The 17,556-nt window shown below is 42.1% G+C and overlaps 1 protein-coding gene and 1 long non-coding RNA gene across 2 annotated transcripts; both read left to right on the top strand.

Annotated features, from left to right (window-relative positions):
* The first annotated feature begins 445 nt into the window (after positions 1-445).
* LOC116312638 (jupiter microtubule associated homolog 1) lies at positions 446-9,631 on the top strand. The gene is made up of 5 exons (XM_031730087.2): positions 446-660; positions 3,074-3,216; positions 6,149-6,297; positions 7,200-7,230; positions 9,006-9,631. Exons 1-5 carry the CDS (start codon positions 605-607, stop codon positions 9,158-9,160), a joined length of 534 nt encoding a protein of 177 aa, XP_031585947.1. The 5' UTR covers positions 446-604; the 3' UTR covers positions 9,161-9,631.
* Positions 667-2,572, top strand: LOC120439978. The gene is made up of 2 exons (XR_005612900.1): positions 667-1,102; positions 1,287-2,572. It is a non-coding gene; the product is annotated as an uncharacterized LOC120439978 (long non-coding RNA).
* Positions 9,632-17,556: the final 7,925 nt, after the last annotated feature.

Consider the following 17,556-nt stretch of genomic DNA (forward strand, 5'->3'; position numbering starts at 1 on the left):
GAAGTCATGATTTAAAGACTACAGTTTGTATTTACTCGAGCTATCTTTGTCTGATTTAAATTTGTCTGAAAATCTGAAACAGGTAAGTGTAAATAATATTTAAGAAATCGGGAAAGGGGCAAGTATTTTTTCGATGCACTGTAATTATGATCTTAATGAGCCAGTAATTTAAATGGGAAGTTGAAAGTGTACCAATTTTCTAACTTTTTTATTCTTTAAAATAATTTTGCAGATCGCCGCAATCAGCACTATTAAATGAAAATGGGGGAAAAAGAGCCCTCGGGGTTGTGGTCTCTTCTGTCCGATCCCTCACAGGAACCCGAGACCTGCCACCAACAAGCTATCCGACTGCTGAAGTTCTGTCCAATGAGAGGCGAGTTCTGTCCTGTTCTGTCCAATCACAACGTGTCTAATACTGGTGGGTTGGGTCTGGTGGGCTGGCACCGCAGAACCAGCGGATCTGTTCTTCGTTATGTTTTTCAGTGTCGGGTGGAGTCTACATCCCGTCGCATCCCTGCGGGCAAGGAGGAGGATTTATCCCCCCCACCATTACTTTTTTAATTGACTGTTTCTTACTGCCAGACATCGAAATACTCCAAAAAAGATGACGACGACAACCACCTTTCAAGGAGTGGACCCTAGTGCTAAAAGTAGTTCCAGGTAAAAAGGAGCCGAAAGCCTTTTCACGGAGGAACAAAAGAAGTAGGATGCGGGCAAAGCCTCTCAGCTAGCAAACGCCTCTTTTATTCGTTTTTGCTCAAAGGCAGCTTGCTACAGAATATCACAGGCTGTGTTAGCCCGGTGGTGGTTGGCGAGGGATTTTTCTGGATTTAGCTAAACTGTCACATAGTCTAGCTAATTAAGATAATCTTATTGGGTGTCTGATGCACCATACCCTTTAGCTACACGAAGTTAGTGAGGTTAGCATGCCTGGGTTTCGGAAACAAACTGCTCGACAGGATCTTTTCCACATTTCTGTTTAAGGAGAAGTGGACAAAGCTGCCTAACGCCAGCTCCCTGCTGGCTGCTCTAGACTGCGAAATAACTTTTTTTTTTTAATAGTTCAAGTCACCACTTTTTTTCTTTCCTTCTGTGGAGATCTGTGAGTGTGCTGCGCTTGGAGTTGTTAACGTCTTGTTAACTTGTTCTTTTTTGTTGCATTTTATCTAACAAAACAAAAAGAAAGAAAGAAAAGAAACAATAGAGTCCATTTGATTGATTACAGGAAAGATCCCAGACTAGACCGCGGTCTGCTTATGTCATTATCTCTTGAATTTTGGTTCAAGGAAGTTTAGGGAAACTCGTTAAGCGGGGTCGCGAGCCTGATGCCCGGTTTTACACTCAGTTTAAGAGTCATCCTCCAAGCATGCGCTGAGTCTTTTCCTGTAAGTGATGATGCGTGTCGGCTTCATGCATTCCTCCCTTTTTTTTCCCTTTTCTCTTTTTTCTTGCAGGGAAGAGTGCAAACCTTAAAATTATGGCCGCCTTTATAATGAGGCATGATTTCAGGGCGTGCTAGAGATTTCTATACTGCCACTGTTAGCCTTTGCTGAGTCTGAGTGAGCATGTCAAATGTCGGTCAGTCCGCATGCTGCTTTCGGATGATGCAGGGGGCTTGGGTGGGGGCTCTGAGCTAGTTAAGCCTGTAAATCTTTCCTTAGCTCTTCTGCCTTTCCCCTCTTAAAGCCCCCTTTAGCGAGCTGCTGGTCATTTCTGCTTCTGGACGAGATCAGTAGAGCAGCAGCTTGAATTAGGCTAAACTCAAAGGCCTCCTATCCTGCCTTATCAGACATGCCATCTTTGGCTCTGGACCTTAGCTGTATCCTACCCAGCTTCACCTGCCTTAAAGCGCTCTAAGGCTTCCAAACATGAATGCCATTTCATTCATGTTATTTGCAGGTTCATTCTAGGGTGGGGTCTGCTGCCAGCCAGCTCAAAGCTTTCCCCCACCGTCGCAATCTGTGTGTGTATGTGGAAAGCATGATCTCATCCTCTCTGGCTGGGAGGTGAAGTCTGGTTTAGGCATTATATGTTGTCACAGCCAAGAATTAAATGTGCAAATTCACGTTGTTGCATACTGGGCTGTGTGAGATGTGTTTTTTTTCCCCCTCGTCTTGGTTGCTTTCTTTGTAGCTGTGCTTCAAGAGCAGAGTTGTTTTTTAGACTCCCATCTGCCTGCCTGGCCCTCGGACAGCTGCTCGGTGTGTCAGCTGGTGACTTCAGGGGGCTCCAGGAGAGGAGAGTTTGCTGGTGGAAAGAAAAAAAAAAAAGAGGGAGGGGTCCAGCAGTGGCTCTGCAAGCACATCGGTGTCTGTCGTCCACCCCAGCTGCCCTTGAGCACAGCGAGGAGAAAAAGGGTTTCCCTACTTGTTGTTGAATTCCTTTTGTTCGGTTCATGGTGGAAGAAAGTCTGTGGAAAGTACGCTTTGTTTGTCATCTGTTTATCTGGATCCCGGCTTTCTGTGCTGTTCTAGAACAGTCCCAATACTACGTGACCTATATTTAGCGTAAACCTCAGACCTTTCACTTCCATTGTGCGATTGTGACCAAAATAAACATCAGATTTGATGAATAAATGCGATCATTGTGTAATTATTCCACCTAGAAACAGACACAAGCCCTCATATGTCACTGCAAAGGAATCCGCGCTGAGGAGAGGCAGCAGCTAGCCAGCTAACTCTGTGATTATATGCGACTGGAGTCAGCTGCAGGGTAGAGATTGGGACTGTCTGTCTGACAGGCTGACAGCCGGGGCTTAGAGAGTGGGGGGACCTTGCTGGTATCTCTCATGGGTTTTTTTTTTCTCCTTTCTTTCTTGTGTGGTATATTTAGGGTGGAGTAGAGAGTAGGTAGGTTGCATGTAGCTTGGGGCATCCTCATGTTTTATTTCACTAATTGATTTTATCTTTTTTTTTCTCTTTTTGCACTGTGCATCTGATCAGTGGCGTGTGACGTGAAGGCCTTGTGTTTCAGTTTGAAGCGAGAGGTTATGGAGCAGGGGGGAGATAGGAGCATGGTGGGCAGGGTGTCATTCCGGCTGACGTCAAAATTGTGTCATTTTGTTGCTTCTAAGGGTACTACGACCGCCTGGAGGGGACTCTAGCTTCTCCTTTGGCACAGATGACAACACAACGCCCCAGCGCAAGAACAAGATGGCCTCCAGCATCTTTGCAGAACCTGATGACCCTCATGCTCATCGGAGGAACAATCCACCTAGTAATTCACTCTAACATTTATTTCTTGATTGATAGATTTTGCATGTGACTGTATCAGAGCTGAAATCAAGGTTTACAGGTTGGATTTACACGAACTGTGGTTTTACACCAGGGAGCTTGTATAAACACACACGAAGAGCAAGTTCTATCTTGCAAAAGCAGACAGAAACCTTAAGTAAGGAGAAAAAAACAAAAACTCCATGGAATTAATTGTTCTAACTTGAGCTAGGAACAGATAGAGATCCAAAATTTTTCCGTTTGGGTTGTCAGAAAGAGCATCCCACAAGAGTAATAGCACAAAAAAGAGAAAAATCCCCAGAGTACTACGTAAGGGTAATTCGAAGCGAGGGTTTATTAAATGGGGCTGAGGATCAGTCCTCTATGGAAAGAAATGCGTCAGTTAAAAATGTGTCAGTGGGTGAAATTAGCGTCCCTCTGCAGCCATGGAGGACATCTTATTTTGAGTGTGCAAGAAGACGCAGAAAAATGCAGCCGGGGCCACGAGACCTGTGAGTGGCACTGTGAGTTTTCAAGGTCACAGCAAACATACAGCCAGAGGAAGTAGGTGAAATATTAATGTGGCCTGACAGTGCCAGGCAAGGTTTGAATCTTTTATTATGCATTTGGCTTCACTGATTGTAATTAAAGATGGTCCCGTTAGTCAGAATTGGCTCGTGTGGCTCAAAGATTTAATACATTGCATAAAGAGGGAAAAAATTCGAGCTCTGTGGCATTTCTGCAGATTTGCTTTTTAGCTCAGGGCCTCACAAGCCTGAGATCACATGTTTTCACACTGGCCACTTTGTGGAAAACTGTTTACATGGCGTATCAGATTTTCTGGGTGAGTGTGGACGATGAAGAATTTGGCCTAAAATCGTTACATCAGCCTCTGACCTCTGCAGCCAGCAGCTGCTTACAGCAAAGCCTTTTCCTGCTTGCATTGTTTCACTTTGGGTCAAGTTGAGGAGAGCCTACCACAGCTGTCCCACTTTAACGGATGCAACTGGATGAGGAGGATATAAATTTCTGCTTGAATGACCAAGGTTAATAACAATATAAAGCCTTATAAGCATTGTGCGATCTATTATGTGGCCTGTGTTTGAACCCATGCTGCAGATGAACAGGTTTCATTGTTTGCTTTGGCATGCAGCCCTGTGTACATCCTTTTTTTTTTTTTTTTTCTTCTAAAGATCAAATACACCTTTTCATGTTTCAACCAACGAGAGCCACTTTGTAAAGTACTTTGTGCTTCTGCCTTTGGCACATTTATAACTTTAGCTATGATAGCTCGGTCTTAAATGAAGGTTGTCCTTTAATGCCTGTATCTGATTCCTAACTGTCATGGTGTGGCTTTTTACTAAAAGGCAAATATAAGAAAAAATTTAACTTATTTTTGTTTTAACTATACTTTGATGGTTTACTTTTAAAGATTTGTCTCGTATTCTGTTTTACTGACATAGAAGCAGATTGTTGTTCAGCCAGGATGTTCCCTAGGATTTTAAAGGGGACCTATTTTTCTAACTTTCAGCAATATTCATTATTCTAATTCTTATTACTATTGGGGTTATACAAGAGAAATGATCATTGTTTAACTTGTATTGGGCTTCATTGAAGCCTCTGGGGTCATCCACTGTCTGAAAGCTTTTTAACTCCTTCCTCGCTCCCTTTAAGCTGCCTTTGTTCTGATTGGTTGGAACTTACAAATGGCAGGTGAGGCTTCTGGGCTCACAGCCAGAGCCATGTGTCTGAGATGACCATATTAGGTATGTTGGCTCTCTTTGAAGTCATAAAGAGACAAGATTTGAAAGGGGGAAAAAAACTACTGACCTCATTATGGTCATGGTCATGTTTATGTGAGAAAATAAGAAAATGTATGGCAAGTACAATTTAATTTAAGGTTTTAAGATACCAAAGCTGTGGGTATGTGCAAGTAACCTCAGCTTCTGACCACATGAGTGCTTACATGAAATAAGAGGGGGAAAACGAGACTACCATCAGCCGCATGATTGCTGTTGCTGTCTGGAAGCTCAGTAGGCTCAGTGTTATAATATATTTATGCCATAGACCCAAGAGATCTATAAGGTTAAGTAGAAGCCTATCGCAATGACAACATAATGCATCTCTCTCTGGTCCATCAATCTACTTAAATCCTCTTCCGTTTCATATTTGTTGACTGTCCAGGGAATTTATTAGACTCCTTAATGTGGAGCCGGTAATGAAGAAGCGCTTGTTGAGTGCTGATTCACTTCACTCTATTAACAACAATGGCCACTCCTCTTCTTCTTTGCTTTCCGTTGTTCTCCTCATGACAAAGACGGTCTGTCCCCTCCCTGGCCCTCGGGGTTTATAGCTGTTACCTTATGTGGCTTGAGCTAGCACAGCCTGCTTCCCCACAGTGGGCCAACACAGGATTTTTAAAGCTCTTTCTGCTAAAGGAGAGTGCAGGCGCTGCAGGGTTTTGTGAGTTTTGGCATTCAGGTTGTCTGCCTGGAAGCGTTCCACTTCGTTTCTGGGTCTGTTGCAGACGCCCAAGCGGATTTAGTGATGTTTCCTGTTTAGTTCCCAATGATTTTTTTTCTTTTCTTGTGTTATTTGAGTCTCTAATCAAGCTGATGTTTTATCACTGAATCTGAGAAATCTGAGAAAATGAGTATTGTGATGAGCATGGTAGATTGGTGGGGCTAGAGAGATTTGGGTCTGGGGTGGCTTTGTCACTAATTGGATTAGTGTCCATATGGTATGACTGTGCTGCTCTGGAGCCTTACTCATGTTTTGCCATTAGGGTTTCCTGTTAAGCTTCAGTGTAATCTCCTGCCCAAAAAAGAGGAGAGAAAAAAAACAAACAATTAAAGGGCCACGAGTGTTAGAGTGTTACATCATTTTCTAAATAGTCTGTAAGCAGTTTTTTTCCTGTCTGTCCCTTATCTGCCTAGGCGGGGCGCCTACAGGAACCCTGTGCGGCGAGCCCTCGGCCCCACTGAGGCGAGTACAGCAGCCTCTCCTCTTCCCCAAGAACCCTCAGCCGGAGCTGACCACCATCCACAACTCTGGGGCCGCCTTGGTCTGGAACCAGAGACGAGAGGTACCAGCCGTTCACCCTTTCAAGACTTTGTTTCCAAAACAGAGCCGCAGCCAAGTACGGGGCTGAAAAAAAAAAACACTGTCATAGATTAACTTTAATTCTAAACAGTTCAGTGGAAAAAGTCATTGGGGGGAAAGATGAGTTCACAACTGCTGCCAAGAGAGTTTTGTTAAATCTGTGACAGAGAACAACGAAGCACAGCATCCCAGAGAGCGAGAGATGAGAGCAGCGAATCATTCGCTTCACTTTATCTAAAATGTCTTCAAGTCACAAGATCTGCCGTCATTCTTTATTCGTTTTTCTAACTTTATTTCTTTCAAGCTGTTTTTATGTGTAATTAAGAGAAATTGTAAGATTGCATTAACTTGATCAGTGTAACTTGGGTCCAAAAAAACAGTTTCCAGTGGTTAGGCCTGGCATTGAGCCAGCTTGTCCCCAGCGGGCTGCCGGGCTGTTAATACATCTGTGGAAACCCTGGTGTTTATCGTCTGTTTGAAACAGACCCAGGATATATTGTTGGGTAGATATCCTCCACTGACATTTGTAATCCCTTTTAATGTGTGAATGAGGCGGCCCTCGCTTTGTCGACATGGGTAGAATCCAAATAAAGACGCAGAGAAAACACAACGGCCCACTCCACCTACCAACCCAGAAACATATCACTAGGGCCAGAAATCACAGCAGTGGTGTCATTAATCATTTGCAATTACAAGTGCTTGCACAAAAGTTCCCGTATATGCAACTGCCTTGTGGATGTTCTGTATTATTTTCCTGGCAGCGTTCCTTTTCTTTTTTTGGGTTTGTGGTTGTATATAAAACGCTTCTTCTCAAACGAAGAAACGTTAGCAGAGGAGCCAGGTCGGGGAGAGATGTGACATTCCTGTCTTGTGTTTTCATTGCAGGTTGAGAACGGCCAAGAACAAGGAAATGATGGTAAGTGTCTTGAGCACTCGGGTGTTTTTATAAAAAGGCTTTCAGGTTTCTGTCACAGTCTGACTATGTCTAAACAGAACTGCATGACTTGGTCGGTGAAAAGCTCCGCGGTATAGCACTCGAACAGATGAGTTAATTTCACTCTCCCCTCCTCTGCAAAGATCAGATTATGGCGACTGATCTGGTCTGGTATGCTGCTCCTGGCATACAGTCTTCTTTTTTCAGTGTGGAGTACACATGTTCTCCCTTTCTGAGTCAACACAACGTGGGCTCTTTGATGTGGTTTTTCCTTGTCATGATGGCATGTCGGTCTGTAGTCAAGCAGCTGTTGTTTGATAGCAGGCTCCGCTAAGTATGAAAAGCTTTTTATTAACCTCCAGGTGCATGTTTGCAACAGAATTCATGGCTCCACAGATAATGGGAAGGTTTCGACCGCATACCATAATGAAAATTAAAATCAAAGCTCACTTTCTGCACAGCCTTTGAATGACTGGAATGCACGTGTGTTAGTGTGCGCGCACTTTGAAGTGTGTTGTGTATAAATATTCGCAATTACATGCCATCAAAAACTTTTCAAGCACTTAAGCCAGTTCATTACTGCCCTCTAAGTTAGTTTCTTCTCCCAGCAGACGAGCCAGTAGTGCACACTTTTGATAAGACAAGGGCGAACAGAGAGATTAAATATATCAGCTTCTGGATCCACATTCAGCACACCTAATGTCTTTGATGCTGTTCCGAGTTAATGCTACAGGCCTTCCACACTCTTGGGGTTCAAACGGAGCATATTCAGCAGTTGAGTGTGCATTATACCTCTTTAAAACAAAAAGGAACATGTTGCCCTCATTTCTAAGATTTAAATGAAAGGTCTCCATGCAATGTGCTAATGTTTTTGCACCAATTCAGGCAGTAATGGATAAAAAGACGGTGATGCTTTAATGCTGTGATTTTACTCATTTAAAGAGGGCTGCCCTGAACTACTCCACCGAGCCCACAGAGCTAAAGTGTGGAGACTGTTTTTAGCCACAATTTGCATAAAACCAGCTTTAACCCTTTCCATCTCAGCAGTGTTCAGTGCTGATAGATGCAGTGAGCTGATAAGTTTGCACTGGCTCCAACCAGGAGGACACATATTTGTGTTTGCATAATTGCTAAACTGCAATACTTAAAAGAAGTGACACAGTTTGAAATTTTAGCCAACATTAAAAGTAAAAGGACAGAAGAATTATATTTCTGCAGTGAATCTAGTTCAAGCCATTGGCAGCAGTTATACCTGTGCCTGTGTCATCGTGCCCCAGAAGCGTGTAGTTATGTTTCTGTGCACATTTCATGTCTACAGTGTAGATTTAACACAGATGTATGAATCCACTATTATCCTTGTTATTTTTATTGTTATCATTTTGCCTGCTTTGTCAAATTTTGCTAGATGTCGATTTCCTGTCATAGGGCCCAGTTTTTCCAGTGATAGAAGGATGGTTTTTTTGTTTTTGTTTTTTTGTTTTTTCAGTTTTTCAGTCATCCTAAAGAATCATTTACTACTGGAGAGTCCCCTCACTCTTATATTAAAAGTGGGGTCACTGTGATGCAGTTATTGCTCCATAGTCTGTCTTGGATTGCTGACAGTAGTCCATATTTTGCTCTGGAGAGCCGCTGTGAGCGTGAGGTCCACCCCAAACTGGAACATCTGGAAAAACTGCAGAACAAAATAAGAGCCACATCACCCATTGTTGTGGTCTGCACAATAACACGTTATCCCCCCCCCTCTTTTTTTGCTGTAGAGTGTCCTGAAGATGTGGAGCAAGATCAGCAAGAGGATCAAGATCAGCAGCAGAAGGAGATGCCACAGCCCTCCGCCCCGTCGGGAGGTGCCAGCGCTGCTTCAGGCGGCCGAAGAAACCCCCCTGGTGGCAAGTCCAGCCTCATCCTGGGTTGAGACCAGTCAGTTTGTTGGGTTTTTTTCTTTTTTTTTTCATTTGAGCGCTTGTTTTTTGTTTTTTGTTTTTTTTGAAGACAAATACCCCCAACCACCATTCTCTTCCCCCTCATCAACATCTCTGTTTCTCCCCCCCTCCTCCAACACCACCACCATCTCCACCTCCTTCACATGCACTCATGCCGTCACGTCCATGGACCCCCGTGTCCTCTCCCTCCACCTGCAAACCTTTTGTTTTGATCCTTTTTTCTATTAAAAAAGAAAACTGTTGACAAAAGCACTTTATGTATCTCCCCTCTCCTCCCCTTTCCATTTCAGCCCATCCTGTAGCGCATTTCGCCTGCTGGGAAAGGCATGACGTTTAGCTTGTCCCTCATTCTCCCCCCTGGTGTAAATGGTAAAAAAAAATGATTAAAAAAAAAGATTTGATGCGTGGATTTCTAAATACAATAAAGATTCATATTAATTTGCTGTGGCTTGTTTTGTTTTTTCTTTATTGTTATCTTGTAATAGTCTAGGATAAGATATAGAAAATGTAGACGTAAAAGGATCTGCTAAGTCTCCATTTCAGTGCATAGATGTCTGAGAGCAAGGCGCTGAGTATTATTTATACTCATTGTAATGGAGCCTGAAGACAGCAGCCACAGAGAGCAAAGAAAGGCTCTGTGTCTGGAAATCTGCCCAGCCGAAAAAAGGGAAAAAATCACGATGGCCTCTGCCAGTTATGTCAAAAGAGAAACTGCACTATCTCTTCATGACATCATACACTGGATATTTGGCTCTGGTTACAGTGTGCTTGATTTAGGAGAGGTGTTTTTGCTCTGACTCCGACTTTTTAAAGCAAAAGTCTTTTTTTTCCCGAAAGGTGAAAAGTGATTCATACAAGATGTAATGTTACTTTTAGAACATGGCCATTACCAGCACTGCTCAGAGATGGCTTTATTTGGTCTTAGCCTGAGCACTTTAACTTCTTAAGCATCATTAGTAATACACAAAGCACAGAAGTAATTCTCTTAAAAAGCACTTGGTGCTTGGGGTTTTGTTAAACACATCAGACTTGTAAAATATCAGCTCCGCTCTTTTACTCCTGAATTAAATACCTCGCCAATTGTGTTCTGGTGAATTGCACCCACAGGGATTTAGATTCACTGGAATGCTTTTTTTGGAAAATAAAAAGATGCCTTCAACTCGATTAGAGGCAGCTTTACGCATTAAGTAGTTTGAAATTTACAATTCTGCTGTATTTGAGAAGATATTTGTGGTATACAGTAAAAATATACATGCAATTTAATAGAACTGGGTTAAAAGTGTTGTTAACAGCAACTGTGCAAGTACAGTTGCTTTTTGAATGATTAAAAGTCCGCTCCTGGAATACAGGAAAACCTGTTTAGCTCCACTTTAATGCAAATATCTAAAAGCAGTTCACTGGGTGAAAATACTGTTTGTACCAGATGTCAGATTGTTTCAGGATGATCAGAAGGAAGAAACAACTCCAAAAAGGTCCCAACTCATTACGACCAAAATACACATCTCTCAACCTTGAAGCAGACAGGCTACAGCAGCAGAAGACCACTCTATGTGCCACTGAGGATACAATTCGCATGATATCAATAATATTTGGACAAGATCACAAAAATGTTGCCTGGTCTGATGAGTCTGCTGCATTTGAATGGTAGGGGCAGAAATCGGCATTAAGAGGTTGAATGCATGGATACATCCTGCCTTTGATCAATGGTTCAGGCTGCTGTAGGCACCACAGCCTACTAATGAAAGTCTAGCAGCCCGTGACTGTACGATAAGCAGAAAGAACGAGGCAGAGGACTGGTGAGTGTCAGAACCACCATCCAGGACAAGACAACGAACATCCACGAGGACATGAGGAAGATGGCCACAACTGACCACGTGCTTAGTGAATACATGAGGCAGAAGAAACCAGAGAAAGAAGAGGAACAAGGAGAAGAACCATTATGTAAGGACACATCCATGCACGCTATGTGCCGTCAAATACATAAAGTGACTGACATCCAGAAATCGTTCCAATGGCTGGAGAAAGCTGGACTGAAAGACAGCACAGAGGCACTAATCAGGGCAGCACAGAAACAAGCTCTGAGCACAAGATCCATAGAGGGTGGGGTCTATCACACCAGGCAAGACCCCAGGTGCAGGCTGTGTAAAGATGCCCCTGAGACAATTCAGCACATAACAGCAGGGTGCAAGATGCTAGCAGGCAAAGGCCGGCATAGTATACAGAAACATCTGTACTGAGTATGGCCTGGAAGTCCCGAGGTCAAAGTGGGAAACACACCCTAGGGTGGTTAAGAATGACAGAGCCAGATGGACAAAGTGGTGATGGCTAACCACCTGGACATAGAAGTGGAAGACAAGCAGAGGAAGACAGCTGTAGTGGTATATGTGGTGATACCAAGTGATAGCAACATCAGAGAAAACGGACGATGAGAAGCTCGAAAAGTACCAAGGGCTGAGAGAAGAGCTCAAGGAGATGTGGACGGTGAAGGCAACAGTGATCCCAGTGGTAAATGAAGCACTCAGTGCGAGAGGGAATTTTACACACACACACACACACACACACACACACACACACACACACACACAGAGAACCCATGATTCTGAGCTATGAGGTGCTAGAAACATCACTACCTGTAATGATCCCTTCTAAACATATGGGAGGATACATCAAGGAATTACAGCAGCCCGTCTTGATTGAATGGTGGTCTGTTGTGGACTCGATGACTCTAAGCCTCTTACTATGAATCCTTGGGGGTCTAGAAGGCAGATCCTTCTGTACAGATCAGACATGATTAATCTGATCTTTACTCACTGACTTGAAGTTTCTGGCTGTCACAGCACTCTTGAGACATAACGGACGACAGAAATGGGTCATTATAAAGTTTATGGCGACCACACCAGAGTATTTGAGGCTAGTGTTTTTGCTGGGCCCACCTGATTAACCAGACTACATAATTTTACTGTATCGCTCATGCACTCAGGTCATAGACCTGCGTTTGTCTACGCAGGTCTATGACCTGAATACAAGTTATCAAGAATATTTCGAGCATTACTGACAACACTGGCTCCTTCAGAGCCAAACTGTGAGCTGTTCGTAGAGTTCTGTGGCACAGAGGTATGTTTCAGCCCTCATCTGCCGAGAAAGGCATGCACGGGTCACTCAAGATCAGGAAAAGAACTTCCTGCCCTGGAGAAATGCCAGGATGCCGGAGTGCACTCAATGAAGGCTTGTTTTCTCTAAGTGCTGCATCCACAGGGAAAGTCCTGTGCTTTTTATTACAGCCTATCACACAGAATCAGCCTAGATCCCTGGTGCTTTCCACAGTTTACTTCTGATGCACATATGACCACCGGTGGGAAGTAACAAGGTACAATTCAAGCGCTGTCTTTCAATGTGCTGTGCACTCATGTAGACATTTCTTTCACCACATATTTCTAATGACTTTTGAAGCATAGACAGTGACGTTTAACAGTTTATAAAACTGAGTCATGCTGCAGATGGTTAGATTGTAACAATGCAGTGTGTTAGTGCATAAATACTAACAATAAAACAACGGGGTCACATGTAATAATGTAACACCTCTTCAGGCACTTTAAGATTATAATATTTACTAATACTTCTATCAGATTTTGCATGTAGGTTTCCTGCATTTTCTTACCTGTACATTCCTGCTTCTACAAACAAGAGGTGCTCATACTTCATAGACCCTTTAGAAATGCACTCATTTGGAATTTGCATTATTTGAGTCATAGCAAAGAAAAACTGCAGCGCTGTGGTTCACCCTTTTTTCTCCTGGTCAGCGGCTAATCAGTAAAACTGCTTTGGAAACAGACTCCCCTTTCTATCCCCCCCGATCATCCTACTAATCTTTATAGAAAGACGGGAGATTACCATTTTCCTCCCCCACAGCCATATGCCAACTTATTTAACTGATGCCTGTGATGAATGTTTAAGCATCCTTGCTCATTTGCAACTTAAGTGTATTGACAGGACCATTAAAGCATGTGCAGTCCAGATGAGGTCTCCCTGTGTCTCGGGAGGATCCGAAAGGATGCGTGAGCACGGAAGCAGATTGGGAAAATGAGGTGAGTCATCTCTGAGTGACAATCAGGCAATCAATACCTCCGTGCAGTCATACTGGCCTGACTCAGCAACCTTTCTAGGCTGCTTAAAGGAAAATTGTGCGATTATCTCAAAACTATACATGGAAGAGCCGGATTAAAGCTGCTGAGCTGCCTTTGTGCAGTCGCTGTGAACAGAGATAAATCATCCTGATTATCTTGCAAATTCAAAAAACCTCCCACTCACCAGGAGCACAAACAGGAAGCACTGGTAGGCAAATGGGGCAGGGCTGTTTCCGCAGGCACAAAGGCCACATAAAAGCCCTGCTCGCAGCATCTGCTTCCAATCACATTGAACCTGCTTAACTGGATGAGACTGGAGGAAGGGAACTGATGGAGAAAAGAGTGATGGGGTGGACAGGGACCTTTTTTTTTTTATCCAGTCCCTGAGGAGAAACTGACAGAGCAAAAAGGAGAGGGGCTGTTTTCTGTAGTTATTGATTGACTGGTTGAGCCTACAGTTCTCTCAGGTCGGTGCTTTTTGAGGTCATTTCTTCAACCTACTTTGGTCATCTTTTTATATCTTGCACTCTGCCTGTGACGACTGAAAGGCTTGGCAGCAGGACTTGATGATGATTCTCCATCTGTCCTTGAAAAACGTGGCTGGATATTTCTGCTTTAATATGTACATGTTAGATTTTTTTCTTTGCTGCTTCATACTCCGGTCCCTGTGATATAACGGTCAATGGGCGAGCTCCCAAACGCACATCCATTTTTTTTTTCCAGTGTGGTTGTGGTTTGCACTGAGGCCCCTGTGGGGATTTTAACAGCAGGATCTTGTTTGTTGCTTGTTAGAAACATCAGCTTTAAAGCACTTTTAAAAAAAATGAATGTGCTATTGTCGATTTTGGAATTAAAGTGAACATAATCTGCTGTTCCTTTGAAAAAGGTTTGACAGCGTGAGCGTGACACGGTTACTTCAAAGACAGTCAGTATGTGCAAAACATTATTTTTAAATCATTTTTGTTGTGTGCGACAATAAAGATTTAACCAACTTCAAAAATATTACAGATAACTGTAAAACACTCACTGTTGCACCTCTCTCCTGGCCTTATCAGTCCCTCAAATTTGGTGTCATTAATTCATAAGACCTGTTCGAACAGATTTTCAGTCCAGTTGTTGTGCAATTTGGCATACGTCACCCTTTTGTCCCTGTTTCACTTTCTTAAAAATGACTTCTTAACAACGACCCCTCCTCTGAGACCATTTGAGGCTTCAGTGAACAGCAATGAATCAACAGCTCTTTGCTAGCAGAGTACTTTCAGATTTTGAAAGCAGGACTTTTAATTCAGCATTACTGCTTGTGCCAAAGTTTTAAAAAGGTTTTTGTGCCACTAGAGGGCGATGCACAAGCTACTCTGACACTAAACTCCTTTCAGCATGATTTTTAGAAAAAACCCATAAATAACGCAATGATGATATTTTACAGAGCTTTAATGGAACATGGTCTGTGTTCATGTATGTCACATATGAGGTATGAGAAACTGAATATAAGACAATTTAAGACATTAAAAAAAAACATCAGTTGGTCTGTTTTGTGATTTTTTATTCAGGGGTAGGTTGTTTTTTGCTTTTTGCAAAACCAGTTAGTGTCTGGTTTCACAATGTCACATGCAGTGAAACAAAAAGCAGTTTTTCTTTGAGGAATTAGATTTTCTGTGGAACATAACTATCACTGTTGACATGTCTGCCATCTGGTTACAGCTGATAACCCTCCTCTGTCTGTCTTTTGGGACCCCAAGCAGAGCAGGTAAGACTGACTTTTACTCAAGAATTGATAAAAGTGTCTTTCTTTGTGTAGAGCTGTGTGAGCCAGTGAACTGCTTTCCCTATGTGAAAACTGAAGGATGGCATTAACTGTGTTTTGTGCTTCTCTCACTACATCACACTGTTTCTCCATTTTTCACGTTTTGCTTTACTCCAAACTCTTAATGTTTAAAAACTCCAAAAACTTAACAAGTAAAAAGCACAAAGGACAAGCACAGACAGCCTAACATCCACTTTCACTTCTAGTGTAACCGATCGGATCTTCAGTCTTATTTTAATGCTCTGCCACTCACAACATATGAAACATATCTACCCGCAAACACTACTGTGTATGAAAAGTATTTTTAGAAATGTGTCAGGAGGTGTGAGTAAAAACATGCACACATTTCCTGCTGAATAATTAGACTTCGACTGAGCCTTCAGTGACACTCACTGTCAGCATGTCTGCTGTCTGCCTCTTCACTCTCATCCTTTGTCTCTATGGCACAGCTAGGACTGCTGCAGGTAAGGCTGAGACAGGTGTGTTACAGTAAATGATGTAAGGAGGAAGAGTTCATTCATGTTGATCAAACTGTATTGTGAGATATGACTGTAAGTATTGTCTCTTTTTATATGCAGATGGTCATGGAGTGGTACGGATAAATGTTGGAAAGCAAGTCACCATCCAGTGCAAAAGTGCTTCTAATCAGGATATGCTGTTTTTGAAGAAAGGCCTCAATGAGGAGGAGGACATTTATTTCACAGATTCAAATAAATCTACTATTAACCAAAAATTTACTGACAGACTTCAGTTTCATGGGAAATTACCCAATGTGGATATTCTGATCAAAAACCTGACCCTGGATGATACAGGACCGTACTGGTGCGTGTACAAATCGACCGACCAGAAATATGAGCTCAAAACCACAAGAGGCAGTGGGTCTGTGCTGCTGGTGGTGACAGGTGAGTCTGAGTGTTTGTTTTAATTCAAAGGCCATGCAGGAGTACAATATGTACAAAAATCCACCAAATGAGTGAGTCAGTAAGTTCACACATATTCTTAAACAGTGTTACAGAAACTGAGCACTTCTCTTTTTGTGTGGTCTGCAGTGCTGTCAAAATGTATTTGCTGCCTTCCTGATTTCCTAGTTTTTCTTTTGCATATTTACCACACTTAAATGTTTCTGATCATCAAACAAATATTAATATTAAATAACTATAACATGAGTAGATGGAATTTTTGAATGACGATTTCATTTGTTAAGGGAAAGAAGCTATCCAAACCTACCTGGTACTGTGTGAAAAGTTCTTTAGATGCTGTTCTGGGTTCTTTTGTGACTTCCTGGATGAGTCGTTGCTGCACTCTTGGAATAATTTTGGTTAAACATTTTTTGATTAGCTGAAAAAAAAATGCAGGTGTGACAAATATGCAAATAAACAAATCGAGAAGAGGGCAAACATTTTTTAATAGGGAAGGAGAATTTGTAATTCTTTTGCAGGAACATCAAAATAGAAGTGTACAGACATAAAACATATTTTACAGACAGTTAGACTTAATTGCAACTTCACAGTAAAAGCACTGAAGTAATATATGAATATATTTTCTAGAAAACAGACCTTCACCTACGGTGCCTGAGTGTGAACAAACACAGGGTGACTCGCCCCTGGTCTCTGTGGTGAAATGTACTGCTGTGTTGATAGCTGTCCTCACGGCCTTTCTCATAGGGACCATCATCAAGGTATAAGCACATTTAAAACCATATAAGTAGAACCAAACATCACTTTTTTTTGCATTGTCCAATTTTACAACATGTCTGACCAGCAAATGCATAAAATTTTGAATAACATTTTTTTCAAAGAAGATGAGCTAATGACAAAAGAGTAAAAAAGAGTGAAACCTTCAGAGCTTGCACAGATCATAACCATAGTTATATTAATAATCACAGTATAATAATGTACAACAGCCCCACAACTCACTATATGTTTTCCTTCCAGAACAAACGCAACAAAGCAAGAAGAAGACGAGATGAGACCATTTAAACTCTGCACCAGAGTGCTGAAGATCAAGCTTTGTGGTAACTCAGTCTATTTTCACTCCTCAGGTCTTGTATGTGTCTCAGTGAAAGATGGGTAACAGTGAATGAGAATATAAAGCGGTACAACAAAAGAACAACTGGCACTGATGCTGCAGATTATTTAGAAATGCTTTGTATGAAAATAGATAATATAAGTCCATCACAGTTAAGCTCAAATATTGGGTTTTGTTTTACTTTTTTAAAATTATTGTACTGACATGAACATGTTTAAATTCATGTCACTTTTCCTGTTTGATTTTAATGTTTTTATTTACATATAAATGATTGTGGAGGATTAATTTTGTAAATCAGTGGTTTTCAGATTGTGGCCTGGGTCCTTCTGTTGGGCTCAGAGCAACTGTGAGTGGGAAAATAATGAGGGGAAACTATGTAAGTTGAATAATTGTGGAAAATAAACGTTTAATT

The sequence above is a fragment of the Oreochromis aureus genome, linkage group 4 (genome assembly GCF_013358895.1).
Source record: "Oreochromis aureus strain Israel breed Guangdong linkage group 4, ZZ_aureus, whole genome shotgun sequence".
Classification (NCBI taxonomy): domain Eukaryota; kingdom Metazoa; phylum Chordata; class Actinopteri; order Cichliformes; family Cichlidae; genus Oreochromis; species Oreochromis aureus.